General features: G+C 47.7%; 1 protein-coding gene across 1 annotated transcript in view; it reads left to right on the plus strand.

Annotated features, from left to right (window-relative positions):
- Window positions 1-17,459, plus strand: part of Il31ra (interleukin 31 receptor A) — a 43,732-nt gene extending 26,273 nt beyond the window's left edge. Inside the window, exons 9-15 of the mRNA XM_028885210.2 lie at window positions 4,521-4,706; window positions 6,207-6,308; window positions 7,471-7,617; window positions 9,023-9,163; window positions 11,882-11,975; window positions 13,441-13,522; window positions 15,209-17,459. Coding sequence (XP_028741043.1) covers window positions 4,521-4,706; window positions 6,207-6,308; window positions 7,471-7,617; window positions 9,023-9,163; window positions 11,882-11,975; window positions 13,441-13,522; window positions 15,209-15,670 — 1,214 coding nt within the window. The 3' untranslated portion in view covers window positions 15,671-17,459. The remainder of the gene's footprint in view (window positions 1-4,520; window positions 4,707-6,206; window positions 6,309-7,470; window positions 7,618-9,022; window positions 9,164-11,881; window positions 11,976-13,440; window positions 13,523-15,208) is intronic.
- The last annotated feature ends 966 nt before the right edge of the window (window positions 17,460-18,425 follow it).

Raw genomic sequence — 18,425 nt, forward strand, 5'->3', positions numbered from 1 at the left:
CACAGGACCTTATGGGTGCTACACAGCAAAGTTCTCCACCACTGAGTTACTGGGTTATATCCACAGCCCACTACCACCATTCCTAATAAAGTTCTGGTTAGTTACATTTGTATTAGGTATGAATTGTCAACTTAAAAACACTGTAAGAGGCACTTCAACTAAAGTGATGCTAAATTCACTTAGGATTTTTCTTTTTGGAGTTTATATTGGAACTATTGCCTACCATGGTCCTAGACAAGGTATTGGCCAGATCTGGCCTAACACATTTTTTTTTTTTGCAAACGAACTTTTTGAAATACTGCCATATCCATGTGGATCTTTACATGTGCTCTGTGGCTTCTTTGCCTAACAGTTATGTAATAAATAATTGTGAGTTATGTAGCCGGTGCACACTAAAATGCTTATCATCTGGCTCGTTATAGAGGAAGTTCGCAGAACGTTGTCGTAGACAACTAGAAAAGCTTAAATCATTCTTTTTCATTATCAGTGGCCACTGACAGGAGCAGCTGTTCAGTGTGGTACACGTGTGTGTCAAAGGCATTATCCGTGCATGTGCATGGAGACACAGGAAAAGATAATGTCCATCATACCTCTGGCTACTCTGTCAGTCTTTGTCATAATTTATCACAGAAACCTAAGACTCTACAAAAGTTTGTTTAATAAAATAAAATCAGCTAGGAAAGAATTAAGTAATAATAATTTTGATGCTTACCTTTCATTGAATTTATATGATCAGCACATGTTGTGCGTTAGGCTAGGTCAGGCATTGTAAGGTGGCACAGGCTAGCTCAGCTATGAAATGATCCATGATGCTAATACTGTTAGGTCTATCTTCTACATGATGAAAAGATCCAGGAAAGCTTTGTAATTTGTACAGGATTTTCCCAGTGCAGTTTTAGCTGGTCTGCATGAATCAAACTGGTGAAATTAGTGTTCATTAGGTGATTTGGGGATTCTGGTCACAAACCCTCTACGAGCCAAGATGGTTATTGGCCTCTGTGGGCCCCAAGTTCTCATCTTTAGAATAAAGTGTTGGCAGAGATGACCCATCAGGGTCCTTCTACTTGAACTTCCGGAATGTTATGTGTCTTCAGTCACAGGCAGGAGTGGTCTGATACAGGATGTGGAAAAGCAAAGCCACTTGTGGTGAGGGGGCCTGCGGGGCAGTGGGAACTGCGTCAGGGAGAGCTGGGGTGAGTCTGAGCTGGCAGAGGGAGGTGGCCCCGAGAACGGTATTTGGTAGATCGGGGTTGGGGGTTAGGGTGGGGAGGTGGGAGGAGGCTGTCTTCTCATCCTTTGTACGGCAGCGATGATGTTCGAAGTCCAATCTCTTCCCTGCTTTCAGGGCCCATTTCTTTTCCTCTTACTCTTCAGAGAGTCCTGTATCAGGAGTGGGCGCTCAAGGTGCTCTTGATTTGGAACGGAAGAAGGCTGGTAATTAGTCTGTATGCCATAGATGACTTAGAAACCTGTCTCTCAGCACTTCTCATCGCGGCCAGGCCTCCCCTCTTGCAGGACTGACTCACAGTTTCTGGACCCCTTTCCAAGCTCCCCATGTCTGCTCCTCAGCCTCATACCTGGCCCCTTAGACCTGGTTCTCCTGCTCTTTCTGAGTTCCAGGATTGCTCACTCATCTTCAGGGCCAGGATTCCTTGCCAAGTCGCTTGTTAAGAAAGTGCCTCCAGGAGGCCAGAAGAGGAAGTATGGAAGACAGGCAGGCAGGGAAGAGGCTAATTAAGCCAAGGTACTAACTACCTTGTTGTCCTCGACAACTGGGCCGCTTAAAACAAGAACACATTGTCCTGCGGTTTGGGAGGCTAGAGGTATAAAGTTGTGGACTGGACCATACTCCCCCCAGAGTCTCTAGAAGAGGACCTTCCTTAATCTTTCCATCTTGTATAATATTAGAGGGACCAGCCTTAATATTATACAGCCCAGGGGCTCAGGAGAGAGAACTACTAACGGCGAGGACTATTTTTGGGAAATAGAATCTCAGCACACCGAGCTCTATCGTCCACTTGCTTTAATTCCTCTGGCATAACATCCTTTATACACAGCTTCAGTTCTGTTCTCGTGCCTAGCTCCTTTCTTGCCTGATTTCTCTCTATATTCATCTACTGCTCCCTCTAAGTTCTATCTTAATTCTCTCATCTTAATTCTGCCTCATCTAAGTCCTTTTCACCTTGTTCTTACACAGCGAGGACTTCCCCATCTGACTCTTCCTCATCTTCCATCTCGTCCACATGTACTCTCTGGTCAAAATCCTCCCTATCCCTCCCCATTCTCCGTCTCTCCATTCTCCATGTTCCTCCTAAGTCTCCCAGGAATCCAGTTATAAACCAAGCAATAGCAAGCCCCTGGCCGAGCAAGGCCACCAGGCTGGAATTCTACAGGGTCACAAAGGCAGGTGAGAATCTTCCTCAGGCAGTGACCACCAGGCTTTCTTTTATAATCCAAAATGGGAGTGGTAAAAGAGGAGGTCAACTGAGTGCTAATGACGAGTTAGTGTATGAAAAAGGGGGTCTATGTGCTCAGTCTACATTCCGAGAAGTGGTTCAGTAAGAAGTTTGGGGTCTATTAGTAAGGTTGTATAAGAAAGGAGGGTCTCACCCTAAATCGCACAAGAAATAAAGCTATCCGCCTGACCTAGGAGACAGGTGTTGTTTCATATGGCCTTGGACGCTTGATAGGCATTTTAGACAAATACACTGTTAGGAGTTCTTGGAAACACACAAGAAAATAATTTTAGGAACCAGCTAATATATATACAAAAGCTAAAATATTACCAAGACTCCTTAAGTGGTGGCTTGACCTCTGGAGAAATCCTTGACTTTTCCAAGTAGTAGCTTTTGTGATAGGAGCTGAATTTCATTATGTTTTCCTACAGCTTGTAGCATTTCCACACTTCTTGTGGCCCTAGACCCTGGCTTGGGGCAGTTCCAATACCTCCAAGTTCTCTCCTCCTTCTCTCTCTCTCTCTCTCTCTGTCTCTCTCTCTCTCTGTCTCTCTCTCTCTGTCTTCTCTCTGTCTCTCTGTCTCTCTCTCTTCCTTTCCTTCCTTTTCTTTTCTTTTGTATGTTTCTGTGTATGTTAATTTGTATCCATGTGTGGAGGCCTGAGACAGACATCAGCTGTCTTCTTTAACTGCCCTCCACTTTGTTTTTTAAGATTGTGCGTGTGTGCCTGCGTGTGTGTGTGTGTGTGTGTGTGTGTGTGTGTGTGTGTGTTTTGAGGCAGAGTTTCTCTATGTCATCCTGGTTATATTGAAACTTGTTATGTAGACCAAGCTGGCCTTGAAGAAGATCCTCCTGCCGCTGTCTCCCAAGTGCTGAGGTTAAAGGCATGCACCACCCCACGCTCCTAGATTGTTTTCTATTATTTTTAATTATGAGTATGTGTGTGTGCATGTATGTGGGTATGTGCATGTGGGTGTAGGTGCCCATGTAGACCCGAGGCATTGGACCCCCTGGAGCAGGAGTTACGGGCACTTGGGAACACCCAGTGCTGGGGACCAATTCCAGTCTTCTGCGGGAACCACGGTCCTCTCTCCTGCTCGGCCATCCCAGCCGTGAAGGGACAGGGTCAGCCACTGATCTTGGAGCTCACCAGCTTGGCTCAACCAGCTAACCAGGTGGCTGTAAGAATTCTCCTGCCTCTGTCCCCTGAACTCGGTGTTTTATGTGGGTGTTGGGGATCAAACTCAGTTCCTCAAGCACGGTACTGACTGAGCCATCTCCCCCGGCCTCACCCTCCCCTGGTCTCCCTTTCTCCTAAGGACATCAGTTACGTTGAATGCAGGGCCCGCCATCCACACCATATCTATGGGGGTCCCATTTTCATGGGAAGTCATTTCCTGTAGCACTGGGGATATCATTTCAGAGGATACTCATTGACTCTTAACAGATGTGGGCGGGGGAGGCAGGGGGAGGCAGGAGAGTACAGGGGGAGGCAGGAAGAGGCAGGGGAGGCAAAGGGAGTCAGGGGGAGGCAAGGGGAAAGCAGTGGAGGAAGGGGACAATAGGGGGAGGCAGGGGGAGGCAGGGGGGTGGGAAGGGGGGCGGGGAGGAGAAGCAGGAATCCTGCGGAAGAGGTGGCAATGATGGCAATGATGCCCAGGCTCTGTGCTTCTGGACCTGGCTCTGCCCCTGCCTCAGCATCACATCTTCAAGCCTTACTTTTCTCAGAGCTGCCTTTCCAGGTGGACAGATTACCTGGCTTACGTCCAGGAGTAGCAATTGGAATCTCAAATACAGGGCCAGTCTGGGAAAGGAGCTCATGAGCTGCAGCTTTTAGGGATGAGACTAGGTTTCCATTCCTGCTGGGAGAGTTTTTTGACTTGCAGGGAATGCAAGAAGCCATGTAATCATCAGAGGTATTTGGTAAAGAAACGGGAAAAGGCTGAAAATAAAGTGGGAGGAGCTACCGTGGGGGGTCTGGCAATCTGGCGTTGGCAGGATGCCAGTCCGGTACATGTGGGCGGGTTGTGGCAGCTGTGGGCGCGTCCTTTCCTCTCTCTCCAGCCATCCAGTGCGTCCGCAACGTGGAAGCCCACCTGGCGGAGCCCCTGCTGGTGCTGACGTGGCAGAGCGCCATTCCTGAGGTGGACACTTGGGTGGTGGAGTGGCTTCCGGAAACCGTCCCGTCCGAGTTCTCTGGCCCTTCCTGGGAAGCCGTGTCTCGGGTCACACACTGGACCGTCGAGCGAGGTAGCCGGCCCAGAACCCGCAGGCTCCCTTGGTGCAGGGTCTGGTTTCCTTTCAAGCAGCTTTTAAACCCCTTTTAAAAGCTGTGCCCGTGAGGGCGGCCCTGGAGAAGTTTAGTCACTGTCACGGCTCACAGCATTCCCGGCGAAGCTGGCAGACAAAGCCTGTCCCCAGGTGGGAAGTGCACACGATCTTAGCCTCACATGTTAAAGGAGACGCAGGAAATAATGATGCTCACTAAGCCTGCCAGTGTTAACCATAATTTACATAGAAAAGGAAGGCTTTTTAAAATGTTTAATTGAGCTGATAATTTCATGTGAACATACAATGCATTTGCCCATGTCCGTCTGTCCTCCTCTTCCGCCTCACTGTCCCATGTCTGTCTGATTCCCCTTCTTCCTCACTGTCCCATCACCATCTGACTCCTCCTCCCAGATCCCCCCACTCCCCCCACCCCTCCCATCTTTCTGTTCCTCCCTTTTTCCCTCTTATTTTTTAATAACCCAGAGTCTCATTAGCGCTGCCCACATAGGCATAAGTGTGGCCATCCACTGGGTAGGGGTGACCCACTGGGGGTGGGGACACACCCTTGAAGAAAGCTGACTCTCCTTCCTCTGTCAGCCGGCAGCGGTCCACAATAATGCCCCAGCTGGGGGTGGGTCCCACGGGTCCCCCCACTTCATGCTGGAGTGTTGACTAGTTTGGTCTCAGGCAAGCGACCGCAGCAACTGTGAACTCATGAATGCGGTGGGTCCGTCATGTCCAAAAGAAACAGAATCTTGACACTTACCCGAGGAGAGCCCCGATGATCCTGGGGTAACACCAGACTTTGGGTACCATCTGTCTTACCTTGGAAACTCCATTCTGTTTCAGTGGCCCTCCCTCAGTGACCGACGGAGTAAATAGGCTTCATTCCCAGAAAGTTCGTTCCCCACCGAAGGTATAAGGCCAGCTTTGCCTCTGAAGTCTCCATACTCCAGCTGCCTCCCAGGACTTAGTAGCATCTATATTAAGAAATATATAGTCAGGCATGGCGGTGTGTATTTATAACCCCAGCCCTCTGGAGGAGGCCGAGGCAAGAGGAGGGTACTGAGTTTAAGGCTAGCCTGGCCTTATCACAAGACTTCGTCTCCAAAAACACACAAAAAGCCTTATAAAGGAGCACAGGCAGGTAGAGGAGCTGGGATTCAGGCTGTTGTCAGAGGGTTAGATTTTATTCAGCACATGCCCAAATCATATGATAAAATCAGTGATGGGGGAGGAAGGACTGACTGGCTTTTCTCCCTGTTCATGATGGAGCTGTGATTTTATTAGAATTGTCCTCAGCTTAGTTCTGGGAGCTAGTCAGAACATTCTAGAGCCAGAGTGGATGTTAGAGACCATCTCACCTAGAGAACAGAAGGTCTCCTGCGGGTCTTAGGTCACAACTCAGTCCTTCATGTCCGCCGTTCTGCCATTATGTGTACTGATGCGGCTCTCTCTCTCTCCCTCCCTCCCCTCAAGATAAACTAAAGCCTCTCGTGTGCTATAACATATCGGTGTATCCAGTGTTGGGGCAACAAGTGGGAGAGCCACGTACGATCCAAGTGTATGCCAGAGAAGACGGTATGTGTGGACCAGCCCTGGGGGGTGGGGACACACTTCTATAGATTCAGGTGCTGGGCTGTCTGAAGGACCATTTCGACCACACCCTAATCTTCCCCTTCATCTGTGTGTGCTTGACACCCTGGGGCCCAGGTTACAGTCACTACATTTCAAAGGTGGGTAGATGTAAAGCGTTCAACAGATCCAGCCACTTCCCCCTTCACAAATGGGAAATTGAGGTTCACGGAGGTGAAACTCCTTACCTAACATCACAACGAAACAGCAACTCGAGATGTAACCGAAGTTAACGTTCATTGAGATCTATTCAGGAAGCCTACCAAGTTCATCAGACCCAAGTTGAAAAGGATTCCCTGTTGAGGGTGTGCAGGTGTGCGCATACCTGTTGGTCGCGTGTGTGTTGGTGCACATGCGTGGAGGTCAGATGTCGATCTCACTTGTCATCCTTCAGGATCCATCCACCTTGTTTGGTTTTTGAGACTGTCTCCCTGGGACCTGGGGCTTGTACATTAGTCCAGGCTGGCTGGCCAGCAAGCCCAGCGATCTGCCTGTCTCTGCCTCTTCAGCTCTGACATTACAAGCAGTGGCCACGTGGTCAGCTTTTTCCACACCTCATGCTCGCCTGGCAAGTGCTTTACCAACTGGGCTATCTTAGAGCCCCCCAAATGACTTTTATGAAACAATAAGCAAGGACTTCACTGATGCATTACTCGGACGTGATTTCATCTTTTTGAAAGTCTGCATCTTCTAGATTCAACACTGGAAACTCTCCTGCTGTATATCGAATGGATGGCCAGGGAAGTTAGTCTTCAGCTGCTCATGCTTTACAGATAGGAAAGAAAGCTGGATGCTAATTGGAATGGGGGACCTGTAAGAAAGTACGTCTTCTTGGGGCTTTGAAACTCCTTGTTGTCTTATATAAGATTCCTGACCGAGAACAAAACAAACAATCTCTACAAACAAGTTGATGTATCAGTCCGTCCATCCATCTGTCATCCTCCCCCCACCATCTCCGTCCCCCCTCTGTCCCCCCTCCCCCGCCAATTCAGTTACCTTTGTGGGTCTTGCTTGGACAATGGTAGCAGCTCTGGGCAGGGGTGGATCTTCCAGGGTGTGATTCAGCCTTGGTTTCTGTTTGTTTGTTTAATCTCCCTGTCCTCTGAAGCTCCATCAGAAGGTCCTAAGACCTGGGCAGAGAACATTGGTCTGAAGACAGCCACAATCATATGGGAAGAGATTCCCAAGAGTGAAAGAAATGGATTTATCAACAATTACACCATATTTTACCAAGCTGAAGGTGGAGAAATATTCTGTAAGTGTGCTCAAGTTGAGGAAACTCAATCGACCTCTCCCCACAGATGATGTGAATAAACCTGACATGGGGATGGGGGGTGGGGTGGTTTCTCCTGTGCAGTCACGGAGTGCTTTGACTCACCCCTCAGACTTTTATGACCATTACTTCTGGCGGGACCTGCCCATCTTAGAATGGGTCCATATGTGGGGACATTTGGTGGCCCTTGCCTTGCTGCAAAGCTCCTTTTGTCTTTGTTTTTTGGTTTTTCGAGACAGGGTTTCTCTGTGTAGCTTTGGAGCCTGACCTGGATCTCACTCTGTAGCCCAGGCTGGCCTCGAACTCCCAGAGATCTGCCTGACTCTGCCTCCCGAGTGCTGGGATTACAGGCGTGTGCCCCCACCGCCCGGCCGCTGCAGAGCTCTTTAAGCTTGGGTTCTACTGCACGCTGCCCAGTGCTTTATTCTTGAGTCCACAGCATCTTCTTCACATCGTAAACTGAGCTATGCTTGGATTCCCAGTTAGGCTAAATTTGACTTTGTTATGGTGGAGTAGACATAACGTAAAATTTAGCAATAAACATTTTAAGGTCTTAAGAACATTTACTATATTGTGTAGTTATCACCTTTCTGTATTCCCTCTCCATATGGAACTCTATATTCTTTAATCGGTCACTCCCCACCCCCTCCTCCCACAGCCTCTGGTGACTACCAGACTGTGTCTATAGACTGTGCATTCAGATTATTTCAAAAAAGTAATCAGGGCGGAGGGGGCAGCTCATAGTCCAAGCCCTTATCTAACATGCACGAGGCTTTGAGTTCACCGCAAAATAAAATAAGTAAGTCATACAGCATGTGGTCCCAAGGGGGACCTCATTTAGAAAACTGTTTGTCCCTGGCCACCAAGGATATGGAGCAGCCTTGTGTAGTTGTTGGCCACTGTGTCTTCTTCAGAGAAATGTCCTCTTAATTTGTTCACCCGTTTTAACATTGAGTTATCTGTGTGACTTTGAGTTATGAACCCGTTATATTCTGAGTATAAGCTCCTTATCAAATATGTAACTTACAAATACTTTCTTCAATTTTGTAGATAGTTATTTCAGTCTTACGCTGTCTTTTGATGAACAAAAGCTTTTTAATTTTAATGAAGTTCAGTTTAATATTGTTCTATGTAGTTGCTTGTGCTTTGGGTATCATATTTCAAAAACAATTCACAATTCAAAGTTGTGATTTACTTATTTTGGCTTTTGAAGAGTTTTATATTTTTCGCTCTTGTATTTAGGTCTTAGGTCCATCTCGATGGACTTGTTTTCAGCAGGAGTTGAGAGGGGCCGGCTAGACTTGCAGGTCAGGGCTTCTAGGGTCAGTACTAACGCACATTTTCAGTTTGGCTTGCTGTATTGTTCAGCTCCTGTTTTTCCCTTCAGCCAAGACAGTCGACACCCGTGTCCTGCAGTATGGCCTGGAGTCCCTGACACGAAGGACCTCTTATACTGTTTGGGTTGAGGCCAAGACTGGAGCTGGGGGAAAGAGTGGGAACATAATAAACTTCAGGACATTATCAATCAGTGAGTACTGGCTTCAGGCCTCCTTGTAGAGTTTACATTGTGTTGGAAATGCCATTTGTCAAGAGCAGGGAAGCCAGCAGAATGCAGCAGTGACGCCTTGGTGCTCTCTGTCTGGCTCAATCACCTCCCCGGGAGATCAACAGTAAGAAACTGCCGGGAGCACTGAGGGCTGAGTCAGACAGACTGTTAGTTTGCTCCTCCTTCCTGATAGGAAGCCCCAAATAACCTTTGGGGGGAGCCACCAACTTCCTCCTCAATTGTGAGTAGTTCCATGACAGGCTGTCATCCTACCTCACACTCACGAGTTTCTAAATGTCAGGACTTGTGCAACAGACCCTTGCAAGGGAACGTTGGTTGATCAAAGGTCACTGATGAGCAGGAAGAGACTTAATGTTACCATCTGTGGGGTTTGGGGGCAAAAAGATGTGTGTGTTCAACTCACCAGCTTCTGCATTGAAAACACAGAAAGCAGGAAAAATTTGATAGAAGTAACAATGTAAAATACAGTAGTTTCATATGGTGGTTGGCTAAGGAAGATATTTAATAGGAAAGCAGTGGATATGTAATAGACGAAGGAAAAAGAAGGGAAAAGCCTGGTCTGCAGAGTGAGTTCTAGGACAGCCAGGGCTACACAGAAGGACTCTATCTCAAAAAAACTGGAAAAACAAAAACAAAAACCAAGGAACACTGCCAAGTTTTGCAATAACTAGTATAAGCCAAAAAAATGTCTTCTTGAAGCATCTCAAAATCCTCTTGTTATTTATATTCTGAAAGAATAAAGTAGACTTGTGGCTCTGGAAACTATGAGCGGAACATATGCCTTCACACAGAAAACATGTTCCATTCTGTGGGCGAGCAATGCCTTCTTGGAATTTTCTTTGATACTGCTTTTGAAAAAAATCCTTTTAAAAAATCATGTTGTGTTTTCAGAGCACTGGGTACAAGCTGTGTCAGCTCATGGAATTTTCTCTCAGGATCAAACTGAAGGCAAGATCCTGTGTTGGAGCCTAGACTGTCTCTCCTTGACCTATAGATTAGGTTACAGGCCACTCTACGATCATGCTGGATTAGCTGAGTGAATTTATGTGAACCACGTGCATGTGAGAGCCTGCATAGGTCAGAAGAGAGTTCGAATCACCTGGAACTTAAGTTCTAGGCAGTTGTGAGCAGCCATATGGGTGCTGAGAGCTGGACCTGGGTCCTCTGCAGAGCAGCTGGTGCCCTTAACTATCTCTCAACCCTCTACGACCCACTCAGACACAGCAGCCCCAGTTTAAAGTTCTAGATGCCCTGTGGAAAGCCCACCAGTCTCTGTCCACCCCTTACTTCATTTCCTCTCCCTTCCTGCCTCTGTTTCTCTAACTCACTCCTTCTCCAAAGCTTGTGCGCATCTCTGGAGTGCTTTTCTCCGTAACTGTGCAGGGCAGGCTCTTTCTCGTGATCAGATCTAGCCAGGTGTGGTGCTGAACACCAGCCTCGGCACTCAGGGCAGAGACAGGAAGATGTGAAGCGTAAGGCTCAGCCTACACGGTGAGTTCAGGCCACTCTGGCTACACAGTGAGACCCTATCTGAAAAATTAAATAAATGATCCATCCATACATACATGCAAGATTAAGTTGTTAACCACCCACCAGCTTACCCTAGTTGCTCTATTTGATTATTCTATTTGAAGTACTCTTACTTAGGATAATCTTCTGTCTGCATTATGCAAGAACAGAAACTGATTTTAGTGGTTGTAATGTCGGATTTGGAAAAAAATGCTTTAGACTTTCCAGACAATGATGTTGTCATTCAGCTGCATGCTGCGCTGAAGCGGAGACCCTGGTAGCTGCTCAGTCTTAGAAGTTTGAGTCTTTAGAATAAGAGTTGGGCTTAATGACGCAGTCCCCATCTAAAGCTGGACCTGGAAGCTCTCTGGAGAGTTGCTAGGGTGAGTCCATGTCCAAAGACTTACTACACTGAAGTCTAAAATCCACAGATAATGGCCCCAGCAATGAACGTTCATGATCAGGAAGAAGGAACTTGTGTTTACTGACTGGCCTTCTCTTTTTCTACATTTATCACATCTGGGCCCCAGCATATCCGATGGTCCTGCCTACAATCGGGGTGGGGGTGGGGGTCTTCCCTTAGGTTGTTCTCCTGTGGCAGTCCTCTGAACACACCCTCACAGACACACAGATGCATGTTTTTACTGTTCTGTAGACATCTCTCAGTCCAGTCAAACCAACAGTCAAAGATTAACTATCAGGGTTTTACTGTGTGAGTTTTTCTACCCCGGTATATAAGGACCATGTGAGTAAGGATCCGATATTTCTTGCTTATTTGTTTTTATTTCTCAGAATGATGTCTGGCCAATAGTTATTATGCTCAGTAAGTACTGAGTAAATGAATGAATTTGGAGGATGACCCTGGTGAACACATTTACCAATATATAATGTGTAATATTTGAAGACACCAAAATGAAACCCAGTATTCTGTATAAGTAATCTATACTAATACAAAATAAAGTATATCAATATCTACCCTATTACATGGGGGAAAGACAGCTAGATGGGGAACCAAAATCCCAGTGGTTTTAATAGAAAGAAATTTAATTCAAATAGCAGAAAATTGATGAGAATTGTTGCTGAGGCTAAAAGAAAAAGTTAATATTTGATTCTTGTCAATGAACAGGGGAACTATATTGACAATGGTATTTTGTTCTCTTTGTCGCAAAGGTATCCTTGAAATTATCTGCCTATCATCTCTGGTTGGAGGAGGCCTTCTTCTACTTAGCATCTTCACAGTGACTTTTGCTCTCAAAAAGCCAAAGTGAGTTTATAATTGACAGTGAATGACTTAAAAGTGAGCAGCAGAAAGCCGTGGAAGGCATCGTGGTGCATGGTATCAGAGGGTACTCCACCCTGAGGGGGTTCTGTTCACTCATTCATTTGGTCCACCTTGGTGGAAACAATTAAAGGCAGCACCCTCAGACTCATCAGGACTCTGACAATGAAGAGGACTTACTTGTACAGGTCCGTCCACCAAGTCTAGATTCCTCTGAGGCTGAGGAGAGCCGCTGCCCCAAAGGCTCTGTCTGCCAATGTCTATCACCTGAGTCTAGAGTGGAGAGGAGACTGACCCTGGGTGTTAGCCTGCTGGGTGAGAACACATATCTGTCCTCTGTGGTGCAGAGTTGGAGTCCTGCCTGCTCTCGTCAGCGTGGGGAAAGAAGTTTGTCTTAAACATCTACATTTCTCCCAGCAGGGAGCCTTAGGCTGCCCTGGTGTTCTTCTTTGATAGAGCGTGCTACACTGGTCCCAGGGAGCTTTCTCTGCCCAGCAGCTGGGACTCATTCATGATTAAGCTAATGTCAACCTCAATTACCAACAGTATGGTGCAGCCAAGTCACAGCACAAATTTTTGTACGTCATGCTCTTGAGCAACCATCTTTGGCACATGTCAAAATCAGGTCCTGCCCCCAAGGGTTTCTGACTCAGAGTTCTGGATAAAGACTAAGAATCTGTATTTTGATTAGCTGTTGATGTTGGTGCTGAAGTTGGGAACATACTTTGGGAACCACTATGTAGAAGTGTGGGTAGTTAGTGTATTAGCTGCTCCCAAGAATATATCTGCCTAGAGTGACTGTAATGCAATTTCCAACATCAGGACCAGGGTAGAGATACAGGGATGATGGAGAAAGGCAGGAAGGATATAATTACATGGGGGAAGCATGTGTCTCCTTCTGTGTTGTCCCACAGACAACTGCTTCATATTTCCCGCCGTGTGGAAGCTTGCCCTTATTGAATAGGGAGCTGTACAGTTGCCTTCTGTCTTTTATTTTCTATTGCTGTGGTAAGACACTATATCAAGGCAGCTTGTAAAGGTTTTGCTGGAGACTTACAGTTTCAGAGGGTTAGAGTCCATGACCGTTATGATAGCGAGCATGGCGGCAGTGAGGCTGGATTGGCTCTGGAGCAGTAGCTGAGTGCTCACATCTTGAGACACAGCCATATGCGACTGAGATGTGTGGGCTTCTGAAATCTCAAGGCCTGCCCCTAGTGACACACCTCCTCTTACAAGGTCACGCACTTCTAGTCATTCCCAAACAGTTCCACCAACTGGGGGCCAAGTACTCAAACATATGAGCCTATGGGGGCCATTCTGATTCAAATATCCATACAAATAGGGAGTCGTACAGTTGCCTTTAGTAAGCCTTGCCCTTAGCTCAGCCGCTCACTACACATGGATCATGCCCTGAACTCACCTCCTCTTCTCAAATCTCATCTCTTCATAGCCGGTTGACTCGTCTGTGTTGTCCTGATGTACCCAACCCTGCAGAAAGTAGTTTAGCCACATGGATCGGAGATAATTTCAAGGTACACATTGTTGGGTTTTGTCCAGGAAACTCTGCAGGCTGGCTGGGGGAGGTGGAGTGGGTGGATGGGAACGGGTGAGGCCTTTCTCTGGGTTTATAGAGAAAGAACTGAAGTTTGAAAGGCCCAGGAAACAGCTGAGCGAGCAAATGGATTCAGCCTTCCTACCGTGACTTTCAACTTGCACTCTGGACTAGAGCAAAGGGCATTACCAGGGTCTGAGGTATTGCCAGCACAGAACCAAAAGCAAAGGCGATATACCAGAACAAAGCATTACCAGGTCTGAGGTATTGCCAGCACAGAACCAAAAGGCATTACCAGGGTCTGAGGTATGCCCAACACAGAACCAAAAGGCATTACCAGGGTCTGAGGTATGCCCACACAGCAACCATCGAGATAGCACAGAACCAAAAGGCATTACCAGGGTCTGAGGTATTCCCAGCACAGAACCAAAAGGCATTACCAGGGTCTGAGGTATTCCCAGCACAGAACCAAAAGGCATTACCAGGGTCTGAGGTATGCCCAACACAGAATGGATCCTGGAAGGATGCCTCTGGAGAGGGGCTGTTTCACGGACTTGGCTTTGTGATGGGGAGCAAGAGGGCCTGCCTGTCTACTCTGTGGCCATTTAAAAAGCAGCCAAGAGTGAATTAATCTGGAAGCCATTCAGAGATACAGGAATACTGGGAGAAATGGCAGCTTTGAATTGCATCTTTCCAACAGGGAGAGTTAGAGTCAAATCTTATTTAATTGGAAGTAGGGTTTCCTGGTGTATTTTTCCAAGTAGAAAACCTCCTTTTAAGTATGTTTTTAAATAGGAAACTTGAAAAAATGTCTAAGTTATGACTTCCTCCTTCAGTGAAAGTCAGCCCAGTGAACTTATAGCTCTTAAATCCTTATTATTGAACATTCTTTCGCAGATTTTCCTTGATGCAAGAATTTAAAATGTTAGTATTTTTTTCAACTTAGAATTTATTTATTTATTTATTTTAAATTTTTATTATGTATACAGTATTCTGCCTGCATGTATGAGGCCAGTAGAGGGCATCAGATCTCATTACAGATGGTTGTGAGCTACCATGTGGGTGCTGGGAATTGAACTCAGGTCCTCTGGAAGAACAGCCAGTGCTCTTAACCACTGAGCCATCTCTCCAGCCCTAGAATTTATTTTGTAATGGGTGTTCTTATAATAATGAACTATTTCTGCTCCCTCCTTTTCTTCCCTTGTGTTATATATTGGCCTCTTTTGTTTATGAAGGTGATGAAATGTACTTCGTAGAGTGTGCAGGCCAGGCATCTCTGGCATGTGCTGATTAGGGAGCGGGCCAGGTCAGCAGGAGACCAAGATGGTAGAGCCCCTGCTCCGTTGTGAGGTGGCCTTAGAGAGCCTGGTGGTGTCTGCCTATGTGGTTTCCCCCCAAGAGTTCTCATCTCACCTGGAGCTTTGTAAATACGCCATGGAAAACAGCCTTGAGCTCTCTAGAAGGACTGTGGGCCCAGAGGTGCTGTTCCTCAGGAAACGGAGCACTGTCGCCAAGCTCCTGCGGAAGTGGCTGGTCACAGCCTGGACCAGCAAGGGATGTGGGGGCTGTATGTGGGGCAGGGCTTCTGTGTCCCAAATCGAATGATTCAGCTCCGTCATTTGTACTCGGTACGCGACTCCTGGGGTGTCCCCTTTTCCTTTTGTAGGAGAAGTCAAGTCCGAAGGAGCCTGAAAACTCTGGGAACACAGAAGGCAGGGTCCTAAAACCATGTTCTGTCCCTGCTGACCTCGTTGACAAGTTGATGGTGAACTTTGAGACTTTTCTGGAAATTGTTTCTACAGAGGAAGCTAGAAAAGGCCAAGAGAGCATTTTGGGAGGGGAAGAGAATGAGTATGTGACCTCACCATCTAGGCCTGACTGTCCGCCGGGGAAAAGTTTTAAGGAGGCCCCTGTTTTAACCGAGGCTGCTGTTCCTGGAGAGGCCTATAACCAATGTCTGGGAACGACAGAGGAGACATACACAGATTTCAACGAGCAGCTTCTGTCTTCCGGCCACAGTCCAGAACGAGAGCCTCTCTGTGAGGAGCGAGCTCCGAATCCATATCTGAAAAATTCAGTGACAACCAGGGAGTTTCTTATCCCAGAGCACACCAAGAGAGAAATCTAAGCGCAGCTGTGGAGTGAGGCCCTCGGAGACTGAATGGATCCCTTCCCTAGCAAAGACAGGAGACTTCTGGAAGCCTTCTTCAGCCCCTCCCCATTCATTTTGCTGCTGAGCTGCCTGGGACGTGGTGATTCAGATGTCAGCTTGTGCTTTACAGGGAAAAAGTAAGTCACTTTCTTCTGGGGACTCTCTCCCAGGCGCCTTGAAATGATGGCGTCAAGAGAAGGACCCAGCTTTGGGCTTAAAGGACCCCTGAGGTGGACACGTCTGGCCTTATTCTCAGGAAGCAAGTTGCCCCGGCCATTACCGAAGCTGCCCTCCTGGTTCCAGGACAGTTGTTTCCTTGGTCTCTCCGCTTCCTCACCCTGTGCCTGAACAAGATGTCTCTTCTTGGTGCAGAGGCCAGGAAATAGAGGGAATTCCTAATGGTTTCCCAGGCTCCTCAGCCCTTGCTCCATCTCAAGGGTCTCCATCCATGCTCTTCCTGGGACTCTTCATCACCCGTTTATGTTTAGTTTTTTTATGTTGCAACACTGGGGGGGGGTGTGAACCCAGCGGGGTCTTGCTTATACTAGGCAAGTGCTCTACCCATCCCATCCATCCCATCCACATTGACGGCGGGTGAATCGGGAAACGCGAGAACCCTCCAGTTAGACTCTGGCTTGGACTGCGGCTAGGTCACAGGTCGGCCTGCGCCGTGGGCCATTTCTCAGCTCTTGCTGCTCTTCTCTCATGTGCTCTACCTAGTGGCAGAAGGCACGTGGATCACTGCAGTGGCTTTTCTTCAGAGCCACTGACCCTCAACACTGGCGTGGAGCCCAGGAGGGCTTACTGAGCAGACCCTACAAAGATCTCTTCCCAGCCACACACAACCGGGACCCGGGAACATGGCATGCTCAGCAACTTTGCTGCTGTATCATGAGGACCTCTGTCCCTTTGCTATAGCCAAGCATACAGCCTGTGACAAGAGGGAGTCACAGGGTCTGTTTGCTTGGCCTAGGGACCTGTGTGGCTGTGCACTGTAGGCCAGGTCACCGGGAACTGAGAAGATCACAGTGGCCGAGGCTGTGAGTGAGTGGCCGGAAGTGCGGAGTCAGGTGCGCCCAGGAAGCCTGTGGTACTTTTCTCTAGGATTAATTAATTAATCTCTAGCCCCAGACCCTGCATTTCAAGAGAACGACAGCCCAATTTTCCTGTCAAGACTTGACCTCCCTAGTTTTCCCTGGGACCGATCCTGAGGATGCTGAGGAGGGTGGTGTCTGCAGGACTGTGCCGGCCAGAAAGTCTTCTAGAGTCACTTGTTCGTCCAGGCATGGTTTGGTCAGTGAGCCATGCACCTGCCCTGTTGGGTCACCGGCCACTTTTCTTGGTTGCAATCTTACTGTGGGCACAGGAAGTAGAGACTGCTTCCCGGAAGCCTCCCGCCCTCCATAGGCCTGTGAGTCCCTGTGTCTCAGTGACTGGCCCTTTCCCCGGCCCTGCTTTTTGCCCCTAGTTTGCTGACTGTTTATAGCTCAGGAAACCGGGGAGGGACATGAGGGAGCTGGATTCTCACTCCTGGAAGAGATAATCAAGGGCATTCCCACACCTCTTCTCTCCAACCCTTCAGCCTCTAGCTGGGAGAATCTCAGACCCCATGGGAGCGTAGTGGAGCTGGCAGAGTCTCAAAGGGGTCCCCAGAAAAAAGACACGATGAGGCTTTTGAATCTAAAGCCCATGAACAGTGGGGAGAGAGAAAGAGACAAGTGGAGAGAATACACACACACACACACACACACACACACACACCACACACACACACATACACCACACACATATACACACACTGCACCACACACATACACACCACACACACATACACACACTGCACCACACACATACACACCACACACACACACACACACATACATACACACATACATACACACACTGCACCACACACATACACACCACACATACACACATACACACACTGCACCACACACATACACACCACACACACATACACACACTGCACCACACACATACACACACACACACACACATACACACACACACACATACATCACACACACACACATACACACACACACACACCACACACACACACATACACACACTGCACCACACACATACACACCACACACACATACACACACTGCACACACACACACATACACACACCACACACACATACACACACACACACACACACATACACACACACACACACACATACATACACACACACACATTCACACACACACACATACATACACACACAGCACCACACACATACACACCACACATACACACATACACACACTGCACCACACACATACACACCACACACACACATACACACACTGCACCACACACATACATACCACACACACATACACACACTGCACCACGCACATACATACCACACACACATACACACACTGCACCACACACATACACACCATACACACACATACACACACTGCACCACACACATACACACCACACACACACATACATGCACACACATTCACACACACATACATACACACACCACACCACACACATACATGCACACACATTCACACACACACACATACATAGACACACTGCACCATACACATACACACCACACACACACATATACACCATACACATACAGATAACACACACACATACACACACACACCACACACACACACACACACCACACCACACACATACACACCACACACACATACACACACCGCACCAC

Source organism: Peromyscus leucopus, chromosome 11 (assembly GCF_004664715.2).
Source record: "Peromyscus leucopus breed LL Stock chromosome 11, UCI_PerLeu_2.1, whole genome shotgun sequence".
NCBI classification, from domain to species: domain Eukaryota; kingdom Metazoa; phylum Chordata; class Mammalia; order Rodentia; family Cricetidae; genus Peromyscus; species Peromyscus leucopus.